The sequence below is a fragment of the Passer montanus genome, unplaced genomic scaffold (assembly GCF_014805655.1).
Source record: "Passer montanus isolate IOZ18808 unplaced genomic scaffold, ASM1480565v1 scaffold174, whole genome shotgun sequence".
Taxonomy (NCBI): Eukaryota; Metazoa; Chordata; class Aves; order Passeriformes; family Passeridae; genus Passer; species Passer montanus.
The window spans coordinates 584,580-603,838 of record NW_024364715.1 but is presented as its reverse complement, the minus strand read 5'-3'; the positions used below and the strand labels follow the sequence as shown (position 1 = coordinate 603,838).

Genomic DNA, 19,259 nt, shown 5'->3' with positions numbered 1-19,259 from the left:
GCGGCCGCCCGCGCGGTCACGTGACGGCGCCCCGGTGCCCCGGTGTCCCGGTGCCGGCCATGCTGCGCCTCGGCCGCTGCCTGCCGGGCCTCGGCCCGCTCTGCCTCGCCGGCAGCCGCGGCAGCTTCGCCCGGTCCCGGCTGCCGGCCGGTGAGCGCGGAGCCCTGTCCCGGCAGGTGCGGGCGGCGGCGGCGGGCGGCGAGCGGCTGCCGGTGCTGAAGACACCCAAGGTAAAGGCGGGAGCGGCTCCGGTGGTAGCGGGTGTGTCCCCGCGCCCTTGCCGCTGACGGCCGCTCTGTGTCCCGGCAGGGCACCCGCGACCACCCGCCGGCGCAGGCGGCGCTCCGTGAGCGGCTGGTGAGCGCCGTGGTGTCCTGCTTCAAGCGGCACGGCGCGGCCGCCATCGACACCCCCGCGCTGGAGCTGCGGGTGAGGCGCGCCCGGAGCTCCCTTCGCCCTTGGGTGCGGAGCGGACCCGCCCCGGGGGCTGCGGGGCCCCTCCGTCCCTCCTGGGGGACCGGGGAGCGGCCCGGGGCTTGGGAGCGCGCTCCGTGCGGGGCATGGCCAGGCGGGCAGGGCAGCTGGGCAGTCACTCCTGGTTCTTTTTGGGGGCACGGGGAGGTGGGCTTGGGTCCGAAGGGGTTTGTGTGTGATGCCCGGTTCGTGGGGACCCTGCTCTGTGCCCCATCTCGGGGGACCCTTCAGCCCAGAGCCACCCGTCACCAGCCCCTTTGTCCCTCCCCAGGAGACGCTGGTGGGGAAGTATGGGGAGGGAGCGAAGCTCATCTACGAGCTGCAGGACCAGGGAGGGGAGCTGCTGGCCCTGCGCTACGACCTCACCGTATCCTGTGCTCCCGAGGGCTGGTGGCACCCTGAGGGGATGGTGGCACTCTGAGAGGATTGTGGCAGACCAAGGTAGTGGCCACCTCTGCCTGGAGGGATCGCTCTTACCCTGCCCTGCCTGCAGGTCCCATTGGGGTGGTGGCAGCCCCCTTGGCCATCCCTGCTGGTCTGGCTGTCATTGTTCCACACCATCTCCCAGCCAGGCCCACAGCAAAGTCCCTTCCTGCTGTGGACGTGCACCAGTATGCTCCACTGTACTGGTTGTATCTCCTCACACTTACAGTCCCCACCTCTGCTGTGCCCATCCCACCTTGCTAGTGCCACCTGGAAAGGTGTTTGCTGCAGGTGTCCATCCCAGGCCTTCTTAACCTCCACATTTCACCAAAATCTCTTTCCTTCAATGTCCATGTAGCTGTGCCATGCACTGAATTCCCACTGATCCCACTGTGAGAGGGTGGAATGATAAGAGGGTGCCCTTGTGTATGTGACATTGTCACACAGTGGGTCTGGAGGAGGAAATGGAGCTGTCCCAGTGTTGAAGGAGCTCTGGTGGTTCATTGTACTCATCCTTAGCCTGGGGGATGATCTCCCCAGAGGTCATGCAGTTATAGAGAATCACAAGTTGGAAGGTACCTGCAAGAACTGTTGAAGTCCAGCTCGTGACCCTGCACAGGACACCCCAAGAATCTCACCATGATTGTGAAAAAGTTGGGAAGCGGCTGGCAAAGGGAAGGGGCAATGGGAGGCTTTGGGGTTCAGCTTCTACAGCTCTGGGGATCTCCACGTTGCCATCCTTAACTCCTGGGGCCCAGGTGCCCTTTGCCCGCTACCTGGCCATGAACAAGATCACCAAGATGAAGCGCTACCACGTCGCCAAGGTGTACAGGAGGGACAACCCGGCCACCACGCGCGGCCGCTACCGCGAGTTCTACCAGTGCGTGAGTGTTGTGGAGCCAGTGCTGCCACCAAAGCCACGAGGCCAGCAGGGTTTTCCCACTCCATCTGCTGCAGAGCAGCAGGGTGTGCCTGGCTAAGGCCCCCCCTGGCTCTGCCAGGAGCTCCCATCACTTCTTCTGCCCCCAGGACTTTGACATCGCCGGTCAGTTTGACCCGATGATTCCCGATGCCGAGTGCCTGAAGATCGTGCACGAGATCCTGAGTGACCTGCAGCTCGGGGACTTTGTCATCAAGGTGAGACTGGCTGGGTTCTCTGTGCCATGGTGGAAAGCAGTGGTCATTGTTCTGTGGTTTTACACAGTAGCACCTGCTCCTACTCTAAGGCTTGACCCAGAAGTTCATCCCACGTCTCTGCCTCCTCATGGTGTATATGCAAAGGCTGGACCTCAGCTTGGGCATGCCTTAAGCTGGGAATACCAGGAGTTCCTTTGAGGCTGCAGTCAGCAGAGTTCTCTCCAGGACTACCCGCAATCTGCAGAATTCCTGTTGCTGACTCAATCCATATAGTCACAGGGTGCAGAGGTTTTCATACCTCTACACCTTCTCTTCCCATGGAATTTGGGTGCGGGGGGAAAGGCATGAAGAAATGCCAATAGCTGCAGCTTCCCACACACTAGGAAGAAAATAAATGACATCAGAGGGTGCCCCTGAGGTAAGTGTGCCTCTCCCTCCCCCAGGTCAATGACCGTCGGATTTTGAATGGTGTGTTTGCTGTCTGTGGTGTTCCAGAGAGCAAGTTCATACCTGCCTGCTGCACCGTGGACAAGCTGGACAAGGTCAGCATTGGGCTCATGGGGAGACGCTTCTGGTCGTGGGATGAATGTCATAAGCTGGGCAGTGTTATGGCTGTTCTTATTGAGAAGAGTTTCACAGCACCTGAGTTTGGGTCTGTAAAGGATTTGAGGAGTTCTTGGGCCTGGTTAAGAATAAAGCCTGGTGATTTGTTAAAAATTCTTGTGAGAGAGAGGCATGGTTAGTGAGATTGCTGACTGTTGTTCCACACAGCTGTGCACATGTGGGCTGATGGAGGCAGTGGGTGAGGACAATGTCCTGCAGCAATTGATGCCCTGCTCTCCCCTCACAGGTGCCATGGGAAGAAGTGAGGAGTGAGATGGTGGGAGAGAAGGGGCTCTCTCCCGAGGCTGCGGATCGCATCGGGGAGTATGTGCAGCTCCACGGTGAGCACCACGGGTGCTGCCCTTGGCCCTGTTCTGGGCTGGGGATGGAAGGTGCAGGGCACACACCTGGCTGGGCCCTGTTCTGGGCTGGGGATGGAAGGTGCAGGGCACAGAGCTGGCTGGCCGGGGCCGCCGCGCCGGGCGCTGCTGGCCTGGCACAGCTGAGGCACGGCTGGTCCCCACAGGTGGGCTGGAGCTGATCGAGCAGCTTCTGCAGGACCCAAAGCTGTCCCAGAACAAGGTGGCCAAGGAAGGGCTGGGGGACATGAAGCTGCTGTTTGAGTACCTGACCCTGTTTGGCATCACCGGGAAGGTGAGGAGGTGTGGGGCAGGAGGGGCGCTGCCCGGGCGGGCCCTGGCGAGCGGGCGGTGACGGGGCCGCCCTTGTGCCCTGCAGATCTCCTTCGACCTGAGCCTGGCGCGGGGCCTGGACTATTACACGGGGGTGATCTTTGAGGCTGTGCTGCTGCAGCAGGAGAACGAGCACGTGGAGGAGCCGGTCAGCGTTGGGAGCGTGGCCGGGGGCGGCCGCTATGACGGGCTGGTGGGCATGTTTGATGCCAAGGGCCGCAAGGTGCCCTGTGTGGGGGTCAGCATCGGCATCGAGCGCATCTTCTCCATCCTGGAACAGAGACTGGAGGTAGGTGATGCAGGCAGTGCATTGGGGAAGCCTCTTGGAAGCAAAATATTGTTTATTATTCTCCAGCTCCACAGTACTCAAGGGAAAATAATTTTGGGGTGGCGCTTCCCATGCCTAAATATTGACACACAGAAGACAAGAGACCTTTCATGCAGCCTGTCAGGATGCAGGTGTGGGCAGCTGAGGGCAGCATTCCTTAGGAGATGTCAAGGAAGTGTTAGAGACAGCCTGGAGCTCTGGGCTTGACTCTGAGCTTTGTGCCCCAGTCGCTTTATTCTTGTGTTTTGCCTCTGAAGTTTTCTGTCCTGGGGATTTTGAAGCAATGAATTTGGTAACAGCTCTGAATTCACTCTAATAAACCCAGGAAAGCCTCTGTGGAGATTCATCATTTTGTGTTTGGTTCCAAGCCTGTGATTCTGTGCAAGTGAAGCTTAGGCAATGTGTTTGTACCTGAAGAATCAAAGGAGACATTGGGAAGCTGTCCAGGAGGTTGGCCAGGGTCCCCGAGGAACAGCAGCACACAATTAAGTAGTGTGACACAATGCAGAATCTCTGAGGGGCTCATTAAAGGTGCCCAGGTTGTCACTGACTGAGTTAAGATAGATGAGGTGAGGTGTTGGGAGCTGCAGATTCCCACGGAGTCACTCCCATCAATGTCCCTTGTCTGTCCCTTCAGGCTTCTGGGGAGAAACTTCGAACAACTGAGACCCAAGTGCTGGTGGCTACACCTCAGAAACACCTGCTTGCTGCCAGAATGAAGCTCATCTCCGAGCTGTGGGATGCAGGGATCAAGGTAAGGGAATGACTTGGGCTTGGCAGTGTCAGAGGTAAGGGAGAGAGAGCCTGAAGGGAGCTGTAGCACAGCAGACCAACTCCATTAGTTGTGTGTCTCTCAAGATCTGGGCCTGTCTGAGCTCAGAGGGTCATTCAGGTTGAAAATGACCTCTAAGATCATCAAGTCCAACCTTTAGATCTGGGCAGGCAGAGAAGAACAGCCCAGAGCAGTGAAGTGATTGCTGCAGAGTTTGGTTTTGGTGCTTTTTTGCAGTATCCATCAGGGCAAAGTTGGGTTAGTGGTTCACCCTTCCCATTCCCTCCTAGGCAGAGATGCTGTACAAGAAGGATCCTAAGTTGCTGAAGCAGCTGCAGTATTGTGAGGACACAGGGATCCCCCTTGCTGCCATTGTGGGAGAGCAGGAGCTGGCAGATGGAGTTGTCAAGCTGCGAGATGTTGCAACAAGAAAGGAGGTGAGAATGCCCTTTTACACCAGGTTTTAAAGTACTTCCAGACTCTGGAGGTCACTGAAGAGCACTGGGTTTTCTCTCAGTGTTACTTTGGGAGGCCATAACACAAATCTATTGGGTGACTCCAGAAAACCAGTCACAAACTGCGTTGGTATCCTCACTAGTCCTTAAAAGTGCTCTTCTCTACTGCTGCTCTGTTTGCTTTGTAGGTTGATATCCCCAGAGAAAAGCTTATTGATGAGATCAGGAGAAGGCTGGAGCCCTGAGGACTTCCCTGGCTGGAGCTGCTTGGCAGAGCTGCTGCACCACTGGAGCCCTGCAGCTGCGGTCTGGGGACATCCACTGCCCTGAGGCTCATTGCCTCGGCTCGGGCAGTGAGAACTGAGGAGCAGGACGGTTTTAAAGGCTATGGACGGTGCAGTCACCAGGTTAACCTCCTGGTTAGCTTCTCTGAAGGCCAAGTTTGTGGGTTCCTAATGCTGCAGTCCCTGTACAGCCATTCCTGTCACTGTAGGGGGTGGTGGCACAGGTGGATGCGGTGAAGCTCAAGCAGGAGCACGTGGAATCCGGGTTTGGGAGGGGGAATCCGTGGTGTGTTGGGCACCGGCCAGCTCAGGCTGGGGCAGTGGAAGGGCACCCCCGCCCCATTGGGGCAGCGGGGCCGGGCCCAGCCCGCAGCCGGGCGCGGAGCTGCGGCAGCGCCCTGGAGGAGGCTGTGTCCCATCACCGGCTGGAGCAGCTGCGCGGGCCGGGGCGCGCGTGGGAACACTGTATTTTTATATATTAAACAAAACTCCCGATAACCAACCCAAACCGCGCCCTCCGCCTTTTACCTCCCCGCGGTGGCCGCGCTGCGCCTGCGCGGCGGCGGCGCGGGAGTTGCGCGTGCGCGGCGCGGGCGCGGCCTCAGCATGGCGGAGGAGGCGGCGGTGCGGGCTCAGGCGGAGACCGTGCGGAGGCTCAAACAGGACAAGGCCGATGCTGACGAGGTGCGGGGGCTGCGGTGTTCCTGGGGATGGGCTGCCGGGGGAGCAGCAGTATGGCTGGGAGCGGCTGGGGAATGAGCGGGGGCGCCGGCGGTGTTGGAATGGGCGAGAGGGGCTTGGGGGAGCTGCGGGCGGCGGTGCTGGGAGAGGCTGAGGGGCGGTGGGTGCAGAACTGGGAGCACTGGGCGTGGGGCTGCTGGAGTAGGGGTTACTGGGCCAGGGCTGGCGGCACTGGGAAGACAGGGGTCGAGAAGGGTGGAAGGGCTGCGGGTGCAGAGGAGACTCCTGGTGCGAGCTGCTGATAGCGGCGTTAGATTGAATGGAAGGATGCTGGGAGAGTTAGCACTGGGAGGAGGATGCTGGAAACAGCTAATGCTGGTGTGTGTAGCAGGAGCTGGTGGGGATAGGAATGGAGAGATAGCTGTGGATGGTGATGGAGGTCGTGGGAGTCAGGGAATGGTGGGAGTGTTTGAGTTGCTGAGATTGGGGTGCTTGTATGGGAAGTGCTGGAGAGGAGCAGGGCTTGTCCCTCTGGTTGCTGAGAAACCAGGAATAGTGGGTGTATTGAGGTTGTGGAGTCCAGGGCGCTGGGAATGCTGAGGTTGAAGGCAGTGGCTGGGCCTGGTGGGTGGTCTTATCCCCAACTCCCTTCTTTCTCCATCCCCAGATTGCAAAGGAAGTGGCAAAGCTGCTCGAGATGAAGGCGCAGCTGGGGACAGATGAGGGGAAACACAAGTTTGTGCTGAAGACCCCGAAGGTAACTCCCCTGTCCTGTGCCCCTCTATCCATGTGCTCCCCCAGGCACACAGCCAGCACCCCCCACGCTTCTGTGAGCCAAAGTCCAGCATGGCCACACCTGTCTTTGTTTACACTGTTTCTGTTTCTGTTTTACACTTTCACTTTTAGCAGCAAGGGGGAGAGGGATGAAAGCATTCCCTGACAGCATTCAACCCAGATACCCACCAGCTTAGAGACTTGTGGGTGTCCTGTGCCCCTCTATCCATGTGCTCCCCCAGGCACACAGCCAGCACCCCCCACGCTTCTGTGAGCCAAAGTCCAGCATGGCCACACCTGTCTTTGTTTATATTTCTGCTTCCACTTTCACTTTTAGCAGCAAGGGGGAGAGGGATGAAAGCATTCCCTGACAGCATTCAACCCAGATACCCACCAGCTTAGAGACTTCATCTGCTTCTGTGACATTGCCACCACTGCTGGTGTGGTCAGGAAATTCCCTTTGATCAAGCTTTATTGTAGCTGCCCAGTGTGAGAGGGCTCATATCTGTCCTTGGTCTGAGGGGCTCATTTACTGAACAGCTGCTGGAATTTCCGTGTCCTCTTGTGGAAGCACCCTTCCTTTTCAAGTACTTGTTCAGCCTCCAGGCCCCAAGAATAGTGTCCACAATGCAATTTCTGCTGAAATACTTTGTAACCTAAATGTTTCATCACTGGCAGTTGATCACATAACTGTCTCCACACCTGCTTCCATGCTGTGGTGTGGAGATAGTTATGAATCTGTTCCTTAACAAACCAGGCTGTGGTGATGCCACGGACATAGGAAATCATAGACACATGGAGTGGTTTGGGTTGGAAGGACCTTAAAGCTCACCTTGTTCCACCCCCTGCCATGGCAGGGACACCTTCCACTGTCCCAGGTTGCTCCAAGCCCCATCCAGCCTGCCCTAGGACACTTCTAGAGATGAGGCAGCCACAGCTTCTCTGGGCAACCTCACAGGGAAGAATTTATTCCCGATATTTAAAAGTCTCAAAACTGTCCCTTTGTCTGTTTCCTTTATGATATGTTTTGTTGAATGTAATTGTGGTGTGGTGCCTGGAAAGTGAAAGGATATTTCACTGTTTAGAAGTGTGGAGAAGGGGATTTTGTAGCTCAGTTGAGTTTCCAGCCCATCTCAGGCTTGTCAATAGCAGCTGAAGGCTCAGTGATCTGTGGGTGGGGGTGCTTCCTCCTGGTTTTATAAAGTGGAAGTTGGAGGTCTAGCTAATAACAGTGATTTTTTATGTTACTGAGAGCATGAAGGTGGAAATTTAAATACTTCAGTGATCCTTGACACCAAAGAAATGCAAAGGGTGCATGGCCCTGTGAATTGCAGGCAGACATTTCACAGGTCCTGCATTTTGAAAGATGATTTTTCTCTCTGTTTGGAAATTGCAGAGCTGATGGTTGTTGCACAGTTTCAGAGCATGTCTGTCCTCTGTTTCCACCTTTGGGATTGCTCACTGGGCAGGGGTCTGGCTAATAGGTCTGAACCAGAGGTGAGGACAGGTCCTGGTTGCACTGTCAGGCTTGAAAGCACTCAACTCTGACTGCTGGATCTGTTTTATCTCCTTTGTTTCCTGTACTGTGAAACTCCTGACTTAGGTTTCACTCTGCAGACCATGGCAGACTGTCTGAGCTGTGTCCTGATGTTTTTCAACGTTTTTAGTGCTGTTTACCAATACCTGGTGTCTGGACCTGATCTCTCTGGCTTTGTTAGCAGTTTGGCAGCATGTTTCTCATGTCATGCCTCTAACCCAAAGCGTGCTTTGCTCCTTTTGTTCCCTCGTGCCAGGGCACGCGGGATTTCGGCCCCAAGGAGATGGCCATCCGTGAGAGGGCCTTCAAAGCCATCATCTCCTGCTTCAAGCGCCACGGCGCCGAAGTCATCGACACGCCGGTGTTCGAGCTGAAGGTGGGTGAGTGAGGACACAGCAGCTTGGCTGGGCTGCTGAGGATCCTGCAGCTCAGAGTGTTGAGGGCTGAGTTTCCTTCTGTTCCTAGGCATTCTTCCTGTCTCTCCTTGTTTTCTGTGTGCTCCAGGGCTGATCCCTGTCACTGAAGATGCTGTTTGTTTGTGCGTTGTTTTGTTGCAGGAGACACTGACAGGGAAATATGGTGAAGACTCAAAGCTCATCTATGATCTAAAGGACCAGGGAGGAGAGCTGCTGTCCCTGCGCTATGACCTGACAGTATCCTGCCACAGCTGGTGCTGAGGGGCCTTGGCAGGCCTCCTTTTGGGGCAGCACTGTCCTGAGTGGGAGGAGGGACCCCAAACTGACAGGGAGAGCATGAGCAGGCAGTGTGGTTCAGTGGTGCAGAACCTTTGCTCTGTTATTTACTGTGCATTGCTTCTGTTTGGTGAAGGAATGCTTAGAGTCATGGAATATCCTGAGTTGATCCCAAGGATCATTAAGTGCAACTCCTGACCCTACACAGGACACTCCAGCCAAGTTCCTGAGAGCATTCTCCAAATGCTCCTTGAGCTCTCTCAGGTCTGGTGCCACTACCAGTTCCTTGGGGAGCCTGTGCCCAACAGCCCTGTGGGGGAAGACCCTTTTCCCGACATCTAGCCTGACCCTCCCCTGACACAGCTTCATGCCCATGTCTGTGGAAGTACAGAAGATCTGTACTGAGTGTGGTTTCTCCCAGGCAGGGTTCCCAGAGCAGGCTGCTGCAGTACACAGCCCACGTGGCACTGAGATCCAGCCTAAGGGGCTGCTGGAAGAAGCCTGAAGGGACACTTGGAGGCAGCGTGTGTGGGGACCTTGGGGAACTGGGATGAGTCCAGCTGTCTCTTAGCAGTCCTCTGCCCCTGGGGTGCTGGGTGGGAGGCAGTGAGGACCCAGCACTGCCTGTGACTGATAACTGGGGGATGATCCCTTCTCGTTGCCCTCCTTGACTCTGTCTCAGGTGCCCTTTGCTCGCTACCTGGCCATGAACAAGATCACCAACATCAAGCGCTACCACATTGCCAAGGTGTACAGGAGGGACAACCCCGCCATGACCAGGGGCCGCTACCGCGAGTTCTACCAGTGTGTGAGTCTGGCTGTGGGCAAGGGCACTGCTGGGACAGGCTGTGGGCTGGGCAGCGCCTGTGGGCACATAGCACTGTCAAAATAACAGCTGAGTTACCCTTCCCTGTGCCTGTGGAAAGCTCTGAAGGATCCACTCATCTCCTTAGTGTACCCTTATGAGTGTGAAAAACAACTGGAGAGTGGGAGAGTGGGTGTGGCAGCTGTGACACGGTGCTGGCATGGTGTGGAACTTTGTCACAGAGCCCCCAGGTATCACCTTCTTTGCACTGTATGGGAGGGCAGCTCCTTGCTCCATCCCACAGTACTTGTTGGGTGGGTGGTGGGGAAGAATTTCCTTCTGATCACAAATCTGGCAACAGTTCAGCTCTGGGTGTGTTAGCAGGACATACCAACCAGGCAGGGCAATACCATAGCGTACTTCCCTTCCTTGTTTAGTGAATTTTAACTTCAAAGGAAGGGAAAACCAAAGGCCAAATTACAGAACAAGTAACAAAGCAATTTCCTTCATGGCTCTCTCGTGGCAGCCCTAAGGAACAGCTTTGCTCTGCTCTACAGACACAGTCCCCAGGGACTCATATTGCAAGCAATTTCTTTAGTTTGAGAATATTCCTACTTCATTATACAACCCCTGGGAATACCTTCCAGCTTTGGCTTGGTGATTGCTGTTTCCAGATGACTTGGGGTCATTGCCTCCTGTTTAATTTACTCCAAGATCTCACTCCTAGGTTAGCTGGAAATGGTCTTCCAATATCCAGACTAAATTTATTTGTATCTGATTGTTTCCTTCCTCTCGTTTAAAGAGTTCAGCTCTTAAAATAGTAGCTATCACCCCTGATATGTATTCTTCCCCTTTCCCAGGTAAACGTTTGGGAAATGTTTAGAGAAATCTTCCCCTCCTTAGGCTACATAAATCATGCTCTGTTACCTTTGTTACCTTTTCTCCTTGGATATGTTTTCATTCTTTTCTCAGCCTAGAACCTTTTCCTGCAGCTTTTCTTCAATATAATTCACCAGCCCCTGTTTTTTTTCAGTGAGATTTCATCTGTGCCATTTACAGTGATATCGGCACTTTCCTGACTTCCTGTACATTTCCTGTACTTCCTCACCCAACTTTCCCAGGGATTGCATCAGCCCTTTTTGCACTCAGCTGATTAGGAATTAACTGTGTGATCCCTTCTCTTCCTCCAATGCCCCAGTTTATTTTGAGAGCTTGGTGAAGCCTGGTTGAAATATATCCACATAATGAAAATTATTCCTGAACCCAAAATCTCACTGAAGACTTTGCATTTGGTGATTCCTAAACAGGAGTTGAAGAAGGGCTCTTTTGTTGCTTCTGTGTTATATTTCTCTCTGAACACTGATGTTTCCAATCAGGGGATACCAGCCTATTAAAGCAGCTTGATGTTGGGCTTTGGTTCTTCTATGTGCTAGTTCATGTGGTGATCTCTGGTGGGGACAACTCAGGGTCCCTGATTCCTTTTTCTGTCTTAGCAGTTTAAACTCTTTGCTTCTCTTGCCTTCCCTAATCATTAACTTGATTGGCATGTGTATTAAAAATGCATCCTAAGAATCAAGGCGAAACATTTGGCATTTAGGTCATACCAAATGAGCAGTAATTTTTCCTCATCTTTCTGGTTCCTTTGTTCTGTTTATTTACTGCTGCTCCTCCTTTTTGTTGTTTTTTGGGGATCTCTGTTTCCGAGTGCCACACAGCAACTGCAGTGTACAAACTGTTTGAAATGCAGTGGACATGAGAGGGCTGCTGCCTTCCATGGTAGAGGTCCTAACCCACATCCTTTCCCTTCTGGATTGACTCTGTAAGGGATAGTGCTCCCTCACATCCCAGTTCTGTTGGGTTTTGTATACAAACTGCTGTTACCAGCAGTTGAAGCCGTTTGTCTGCAGCTGTGCTGTGGTGCTGAATTGCTCACTGCCTTTTCCTGTGCCCCCAGGACTTTGACATCGCCGGGCAGTTTGACCCGATGATTCCCGATGCCGAGTGCCTGAAGATCGTGCACGAGATCCTGAGTGACCTGCAGCTCGGGGACTTTGTCATCAAGGTGAGACTGGGTGGGCTCTCTGTGCCATGGTGGGAAGCACGAGATCCTGAGTGACCTGCAGCTCGGGGACTTTGTCATCAAGGTGAGACTGGGTGGGCTCTTCTGTGGGAAGCAGGAGGCACTAGATCCTGAGTGACCTGCAGCTCGGGGACTTTGTCATCAAGGTGAGACTGGGTGGGCTCTTCTGTGGGAAGCAGTGGTCATTGTTCTGTGGTTTTACACAGCAGCATCTGCTCCCACTCTAAGGCCTGACACAGAAGTTTGTCCCTCCTTTCTGCCTGGAAGCAAACGTGCTTGTGTTCAAGATAGGATCTCCACTTGGATTTGCTTTGAGCTGGGAATGGCAGGAGTTCTGCTGAGGCTGCAGCTGACAGTGTTCTCTTCAGACCTAACCATGGTCTCTTGCAAAATTCCAGCAGCCAGCTAGAATGATAGAGTGGTCTGGGTTGGAAGGGACCTTAAATATAATCCAGTTCCATTACCCTGCCATGGGCAGGGACACCTTCCACTATCCCACGTTGCTCCAAGCCCTCTCCAGCCTGGCCCTGAACACTTGCAGGAGTGGGGCAGTCACAGCTTCTCTGGACAACCTGTTCCAGGGTCTCACCACCTCCAGAAAAAAAACATTTATTCCCAACCTGAACACTTGCAGGAGTGGAGCAGTCACAGCTTCTCTGGACAGCCTGTTCCAGGGTCTCACCACCTCCATAAAAAAACATTTATTCCCAGTATCTGTCTAAGCAGGTGATTGTCATATTCACTGTCTGCAGTAAAACAGGCTCTGGTCCAGGATCCCTGCCCTTATCCCAGCTGCCAATGTTTCCTTAGCAGGGGCATCTGCTCAGTGTATGTGGTATTGCCTGCAGACTCCTGCCTTTCCACCAAGTCCTTTTTGGAGCTGAAGCATTTTCTGGACCAAGAGTTGTGCTCTGCTCTAGGCTGAGCTTGCTCTTTGCTTCCAGACAACTCTGTTCCCTTGGGATGGCAGCAGATGGAGCTCGATGTGTAGGTGAGGCAGGATGGGAAGGGTGCACAGGTGCAGTAGAGCAGTGGGTAGGAGTGCTGGATGCACAGGAGGGCAGTGGGATCTATGAGGGACCTGGAGCTGGGCCATTCCTGGCCACTGCAGGCTGGATCTTGTGTTCCTGTTGCAGCCCCATGGAACAGGGGCCAGGTACTTCCCATTGAACCTGTCTGGGTGAGATGAAGGAACTGGGTGTTTGGGCAGTGGTGAAAGTGGTGCCTTTGAGGATGAAGATGCTCCTGCAGTGGGGAGCAACAGAATAACCTGCCTGTGGTTATTCTTGTCTCCTACAAGGCACTTTCTGGTTCGTGTTGATGCTGGAGGATTCCAAATTCCTGTGCAGTTTCTTTGTTCCTGACTAATTGTAGATATTCTGATTACCCATGGAAATGTTGAATCCACCTGAGTCTTTGGCCTTAACTATGTGCTCTTACAGAGCATAATTAAGCTATAGAATTCACTATACTATCATTAAAAAATAAATCCTCATTGAAGATTTAGTATAATCAGATGTCCCTTTTCTTTTAGGCTGATAGTGTAAGGTAATACTCTGAATTCCTCTGCTTGGCTGTGGTCTGTTCCTGAGCTGTTTTTACATGTCTGCATGAGGGGACTCTTAAGCCCTGATGTTTTTGGTTTTTTTTCTCTGTTGAGTGGAGATGTCTGTGGCTCTACAAGGAAATGTGATGGTTCTGCCCAGGCTTGGTAGATACCAGCTGTTCTATTTGCTCTGCTCTGGGAAGCTCAGCTCCCCAAGAATGGGAAACAGAAATTACAAATAGCAAAAAAAAACCCTTGACAGGTGTCTCATATTCTCTTCCATGCTTCAAACTACAGGGGGATGAAGCAGGACACAGCTGGAGCAGCTGCTTGAGTTGCTAATTGCTGATGTGCTGCTCCCTTTCCCCCAGGTCAACGACCGGCGCATCCTTGATGGGATGTTTGCAGTTTGTGGGGTCCCAGACAGCAAATTCCGAACCATCTGCTCCAGCGTTGACAAGCTGGATAAGGTAAGGGCTGGAGCTGCATCTGCTGCTCCTGGCATCACAATGAATGAACCGTGGTCCATGAGAATTGGCTGGAAAACACTGATAAGCATCGAGTTGTTCTCACCTTTCCCTGGAGGGGATACATGCAGGGCACAGCAGTCACATAGGAAGAATGGATCCTCTGTTTTGTTATCCACTATCCCATGAGGTCCTGATAAAAAGAAAGGTGGGAGGGGAAAAATGCTCTTCACATAGGAGGTTCAATATCCCAAATCGTCACCTGCTCAAGGTGTTGGTGCTTATGAACCAGGCTCATGAAAACCTGCACAAAATTAGGCTAGGGCATATTAAAAACAGCAGCTTTTGTCTCAATGCATGTGGTCATGGTTCTTTGTTGAAGGGTGAACTGCCTTTTCCTATGGAGGACTCATCAGATGGTCAAATGAAGGCAGCTGGAGCAGGTCTCACAGCCCTGTTAGCAGAGATCCATTGCAGAGGCATGACCAAAGTGTGGGGTTTGGGGCTGTGTACGTGTGGAAAAGCAATAGGAAGGGAGCACTGGGCTTCTTTCTGATGGGATCATTTCCTTGTGATTTATCTCAGTGCAGCTGGATGTAATCAGGACTCTGATTCTCTGACTCGTGGTCAGTGGGAAGATGGCAGCATATTATGCTTCCATTGGGTTTTTTCCCTTGCCCAACAAATACCTCACACCTTTCCAGGTGATTCCATGACCAGCAACACTTTCCTGAGTGTTGTTTATGACTAAGTACCTAACCAGGGAAACCACAACAGCAAGATGGGTCTCAGACTTGGTGGTTATATAGTGCTGATATTTGATTCTGGCCAGAAATCAAAGTAAAAGTATTTTTATAGGGTTGGGATACAAACAGGCTGTGCAGAGGTACAAGAAATGGAGTTATGTACACATGACTGCCCTCTGAGAGGTGCTACTTCCCTCATGCATCTTCTAACCATGATGACAGGATTCTGCAATGCAGAGGAGAACCCATGTCCCTGGTGCAGTGGCTGATGCTCTTTTCTCCCCTCACAGGTGCCATGGGAAGAAGTGAGGAGTGAGATGGTGGGAGAGAAGGGGCTCTCTCCCGAGGCTGCGGATCGCATCGGGGAGTATGTGCAGCTCCACGGTGAGCACCACGGGTGCTGCCCTTGGCCCTGTTCTGGGCTGGGGATGGAAGGTGCAGGGCACAGAGCTGGCTGGCCGGGGCCGCCGCGCCGGGCGCTGCTGGCCTGGCACAGCTGAGGCACGGCTGGTCCCCACAGGTGGGCTGGAGCTGATCGAGCAGCTTCTGCAGGACCCAAAGCTGTCCCAGAACAAGGTGGCCAAGGAAGGGCTGGGGGACATGAAGCTGCTGTTTGAGTACCTGACCCTGTTTGGCATCACCGGGAAGGTGAGGAGGTGTGGGGCAGGAGGGGCGCTGCCCGGGCGGGCCCTGGCGAGCGGGCGGTGACGGGGCCGCCCTTGTGCCCTGCAGATCTCCTTCGACCTGAGCCTGGCGCGGGGCCTGGACTATTACACGGGGGTGATCTTTGAGGCTGTGCTGCTGCAGCAGGAGAACGAGCACGTGGAGGAGCCGGTCAGCGTTGGGAGCGTGGCCGGGGGCGGCCGCTATGACGGGCTGGTGGGCATGTTTGATGCCAAGGGCCGCAAGGTGCCCTGTGTGGGGGTCAGCATCGGCATCGAGCGCATCTTCTCCATCCTGGAACAGAGACTGGAGGTAGGTGCCAGCTAAGCGTGGTTAATCCCCCACTCCAGCAGATGCTGAAGTGAGTGTTCCTTGCCCCAGCCTTTGGAGAAGCCAGCCAGGCCAGTGCTGTGCTCTGCACCAGGAGTCAGAACCAGGATATAACCTGCAGTTCTCTCTGGCCTGGCAGATTGTATCTGGGGCTCCCACTGAAGACAAGACCCAGCCCTCAGACATGGCTTCTCCAGCTGCAGCTGGTGGGGGTGCTTTAATCCTCAGCAGGGGCAGGTACCTTAGTGTTTCCCCCTGCACTAGGCATCCACATGAGCCCCCATCCTCCTTGGTGAGGCAGCATTGTTCTGCAGGGGAGGCAGCAGCCTCACACATCTATTTGTCCTGCCTGTGGCACTGCAGAGACCAGACAGGTATCACATGTTCCAGGGCAGGAACTGCAGTGCCTCTAGGGATTTCCCAGATAGCTTTTTCCTCTTCCCTCTCCTCAGAGTTGTACTGTTCTCCATCCCAATCAATGAGTGTTAAATAGGTCTTTGTAAAATGTACAAAATGGGCTACATCTTCCCCTCCCCGAGAAGTCTGGTGTTAGTTCTCTCTTCTAGCCAGACACAACTGGAATTTCTAAATAGAAACTGAATTCCTCCCCCACCACCTCCAGTCCTGGCCAGGTTTGTTCCTTTACAGGTGACCTTTTAAAGGCTTCTCCCTTCAGCAAGGCAGCAGGGAAATGCCACATGGAGTATCCAACATCTGCCACAGGGGCTGGTGGAGCATTCAGCTTGCTGCTGTTTAACCCCTAGTTAGAACCTCAGCTGTAGAGCAGGCAGCTGCCTGTGTCCATCTTCTTCTGGGTGTGTTGCTTCTGAGCTGCTTGGAGCAGATATTTAGGAGGCCCTTGGGTGTGGAGAAACAGAAGGGAGACTGTTAAGCACGGATCATGGACAATTGACTCCGCTCTAGGATGGGATCTGTGGGACCTCTCTGACTCTGAGTTTAGGCTGTTGATCCCTCTGAGCCCAGTCCTCTTCACTGCTAGATTGATGGAGCTGAGTGGTGACCCATCCTGCTCGTAGAATCTCAGGTGTCTTGGTGTGTCTGTGGCATCTTCTGAGTCCTGTCCCCTCTCTAGGCCTCTGAGGAGAAGATCAGGACAACAGAGACACAGGTGCTGGTGGCCTCTGCCCAAAAGAAGCTCCTTGAAGAGCGACTGAAGCTCATCTCCGAACTGTGGGATGCTGGGATCAAGGTATCACTGGGTGATGGCAAAGCCAAGAGCTGCCTGGTTCACTCTGTCTGGGAATGGAGCAGGTCTGGCTTTGCTTTGGGAAGGAGTTACAGGGAGCAGGTGGGGAGCAGACTGCCTTCCTGAATGGAGCCTTCCTCTTCACAGTGTCCCAGATCATGGGCTCTCCAGGGAGGGCTGGGCAGCAGGACTTGGTTGGCCCTATAACTGCAAGGCCTTGTAGAAGCTGGTGCCCAGCCTTCTCCAGGAGTCATCCTGTCCCCACCACACAACCTCACACTCACCAGACTGACCCAGCAGTGCCCGTTTGAAGGGGTCCAGTGAAACATCCCAGTTTGATGGTTTGTGCTCTGGCTTTGTCGCAGGCAGAGATGCTGTACAAGAAGAACCCCAAGCTGCTGAATCAGCTGCAGTACTGTGAGGAGACAGGCATCCCTCTTGTCGCCATTGTGGGTGAGCAGGAGCTCAAAGATGGAGTCGTCAAGCTGCGGATCGTGGCAACCAGGGAGGAGGTACGGCCTGTGGCAGGGGGGTTGGCTGTGTGACCCTTCAGCCCAGCCCAAACCAGCCCTCCAGACCCAGTGGTGTTTCCAGCAAGTTCTGCAACACCCCATATTCCAGTTCCTTGCCCCATGCAGCTTCCTGGAGTCAGGACGTGCTGTTGTGTCCAGCTCTGGGGAGTTTCCTATCACGTGGCCTCCTTGAACTCCTCAGTTCAGGAGCCTGGAGCATGGAGGGGTCATTCAGTGCTGCTCTTGGAATGAGTGAGACTGAGCAGAACTTGGTTAACCCTGAACTGCAGGGCTGCTCCGTGCCTGTTACCTCAGGGCAGATTCCCAAAAGGGGGAACACTGGAATCAGTGGCTAAGATCACTGCATAAATCAGTAACTTAGGAACCAATAGGAAAGTGTGGGAAGAGCATCTTTCTCACAAACCATTATGCAGGAGAGGGTTTGTTGGGGTTGGTGGTGTGTGCCTGCTGTTACAGGTTGAGCTCTGTGGCTGCTGCAGCCCACTGGATCCCAGCAGAGAGACTGGTGGCACCTTGGTGTGACCCCCTGAGACACAGGACCACGACTGTGGTGATGTGTCAAGCTGCTGGAGTTGTACTGAAGGAACTTTTTGCTCCCTTGTGTAGGTCAATGTTCGAAGGGAGAGCCTGGTGGAGGAGATCAGGATACGAACAAGTCAGTGTTAACCCTTCGGATGCCTCTGCTCCTTTGCTGGATTCCAGCTGACACATCTGTAAATGCCTTCACCAGGCTGTGCAGCAGTGGGTGGCGTGTCAGGGTGACTTTGAAAGCTGTATTTATTCTTGTCTTAAGCCCTTCCTTCCCTGGTGGGAGCCAAGAGGCTGCACTGACCCCTGGGCCGTGCCCTGGCCCTTGAGAATGTTGCTGGGAAGATGTTGTGGAAGTGGCTGTGGCAGATGCTGGCTGCACGTCTGCCACAGCGACCCATGGAGCCCCACGTTGGCAGCAGATCCCGGGGGTTTGGCTGCAGCTTCTTGTTCCCGTCGCTTTGAATAACCATCCCAGCCCATCTCTCTGCTCTGGCTGCAGGGGGTGACCTTATCCCCAGCAAAATGTAATGGCGCTGCTCCCAGAAACATAATAAATCTGTCTGTCCCCTGCTGTGACTCCTGTCTCTGCTTGCTGCTCGGGGCAGGGATTTGCTCACCTGCCTCGTTAAGCTGAAGCTGTTCTTTAAAGGTCATTGTGGATGTTTCTGCAGCCATAATGTTTCCTCGTCCCTCTGGATGCCCCTGGTGCTGCCAAGCCCTGTGACAGGTGCAGAGCCAAGCCCCCACAGCCAGGTGGGGCTCCACGGGTGACCTCCTAGTCACGGTGTGACACAAGCCCCAATCTACTGTGGTGGCTCACCTCCTTCGCTGCTGAGCCACACATCTTGCCTGATATCTCCAAAACAGGTCAGTTTTTAAAAACAAAGTTTTTTGTGGCTCCCTAAACAAGGGTTAGATATGCATAAAGAAACCATACATCTTTTCGTTGCCTAAAAGGATAAGACAAGGGACTGGCTGGGAAAGCAAGGTAAGAAGAGACTAGGAAAATGTAGAACAAGGAGGTAGAAGCAGAACAAGGCAAGGGAAGGAAAATTAAGGCAAGGAAAAGGTATACAAGGCCTCTCTTGTCAGACCTTGCCAACCCCTCCCTTGCCCCATGCACCCACGGCAGCTCCGGGAAGGGCTCTTAGGGCGCTTTGGGGCCGCGCTGCGGCTCCGCCATCCCCTCAGGGCCGCGGTGCCGCACTGCCGCCAGCGCCTACCTGTGCACCCTATTTATAGACTCCTGCCGGCAGCGCGCGACCCGGCCCAGCCAATCACAGCCACAGGGCATGCCCGGCCCAGCCAATCACAGCCACAGGGCATGCCCGGCCCAGCCAATCCCGGCCCGCCTGTTCCCGCCCCGCTCTCCCCTCAGGCCCTGCCTCCACCGCCCCGGCAGCCGGCCCCGCCCGCTCTCCGCCGTCCCCTCCTTCCCTGGGGAGAACCCCCAGCCGGGACCTGAACGGGGAGCCCCGCCGGCCCTTCCCGGGCCCCAG

At 54.4% G+C, this 19,259-nt stretch overlaps 2 protein-coding genes across 3 annotated transcripts; both read left to right on the top strand.

Annotated features, from left to right (window-relative positions):
- Positions 1 to 21: 21 nt before the first annotated feature.
- Positions 22 to 5,214, top strand: LOC120500036 (histidine--tRNA ligase, cytoplasmic-like). 2 transcript variants are annotated; one of them, XM_039704389.1, is made up of 12 exons: positions 22 to 230; positions 310 to 429; positions 746 to 841; positions 1,656 to 1,781; positions 1,927 to 2,034; positions 2,478 to 2,576; positions 2,885 to 2,978; positions 3,164 to 3,291; positions 3,376 to 3,618; positions 4,295 to 4,411; positions 4,720 to 4,866; positions 5,073 to 5,214. In XM_039704389.1, the coding sequence occupies exons 1-12, from the start codon at positions 60 to 62 to the stop codon at positions 5,127 to 5,129; spliced, it is 1,506 nt and encodes a 501-aa protein (XP_039560323.1). In that variant the 5' UTR covers positions 22 to 59; the 3' UTR covers positions 5,130 to 5,214. The 2 variants fall into 2 exon arrangements, with proteins under 2 accessions (XP_039560323.1, XP_039560322.1); XM_039704388.1 differs by having other exon boundaries at positions 310 to 462.
- A 506-nt stretch (positions 5,215 to 5,720) lies between these two features.
- LOC120500037 (histidine--tRNA ligase, cytoplasmic) lies at positions 5,721 to 18,336 on the top strand. The gene is made up of 13 exons (XM_039704390.1): positions 5,721 to 5,852; positions 6,517 to 6,606; positions 8,417 to 8,536; positions 8,718 to 8,813; positions 9,535 to 9,660; positions 11,612 to 11,719; positions 13,655 to 13,753; positions 14,787 to 14,880; positions 15,017 to 15,144; positions 15,229 to 15,471; positions 16,583 to 16,699; positions 17,062 to 17,208; positions 17,836 to 18,336. The coding sequence occupies exons 1-13, from the start codon at positions 5,775 to 5,777 to the stop codon at positions 17,893 to 17,895; spliced, it is 1,506 nt and encodes a 501-aa protein (XP_039560324.1). The 5' UTR covers positions 5,721 to 5,774; the 3' UTR covers positions 17,896 to 18,336.
- Positions 18,337 to 19,259: the final 923 nt, after the last annotated feature.

Coding starts and splice junctions, on each gene's coding strand:
- LOC120500037 (XM_039704390.1), top strand. CDS start 5,775: ATGGCGGAGGAGGCGGCGGTGCGGGCTCAGGCGGAGACCGTGCGGAGG. Junction 11,720..13,654: donor TCGGGGACTTTGTCATCAAG/GTGAGACTGGGT, acceptor CCTTTCCCCCAG/GTCAACGACCGGCGCATCCT. Junction 15,145..15,228: donor TGTTTGGCATCACCGGGAAG/GTGAGGAGGTGT, acceptor TGTGCCCTGCAG/ATCTCCTTCGACCTGAGCCT.
- LOC120500036 (XM_039704388.1), top strand. CDS start 60: ATGCTGCGCCTCGGCCGCTGCCTGCCGGGCCTCGGCCCGCTCTGCCTC. Junction 463..745: donor GGAGCTCCCTTCGCCCTTGG/GTGCGGAGCGGA, acceptor GTCCCTCCCCAG/GAGACGCTGGTGGGGAAGTA. Junction 2,577..2,884: donor CCGTGGACAAGCTGGACAAG/GTCAGCATTGGG, acceptor CTCCCCTCACAG/GTGCCATGGGAAGAAGTGAG.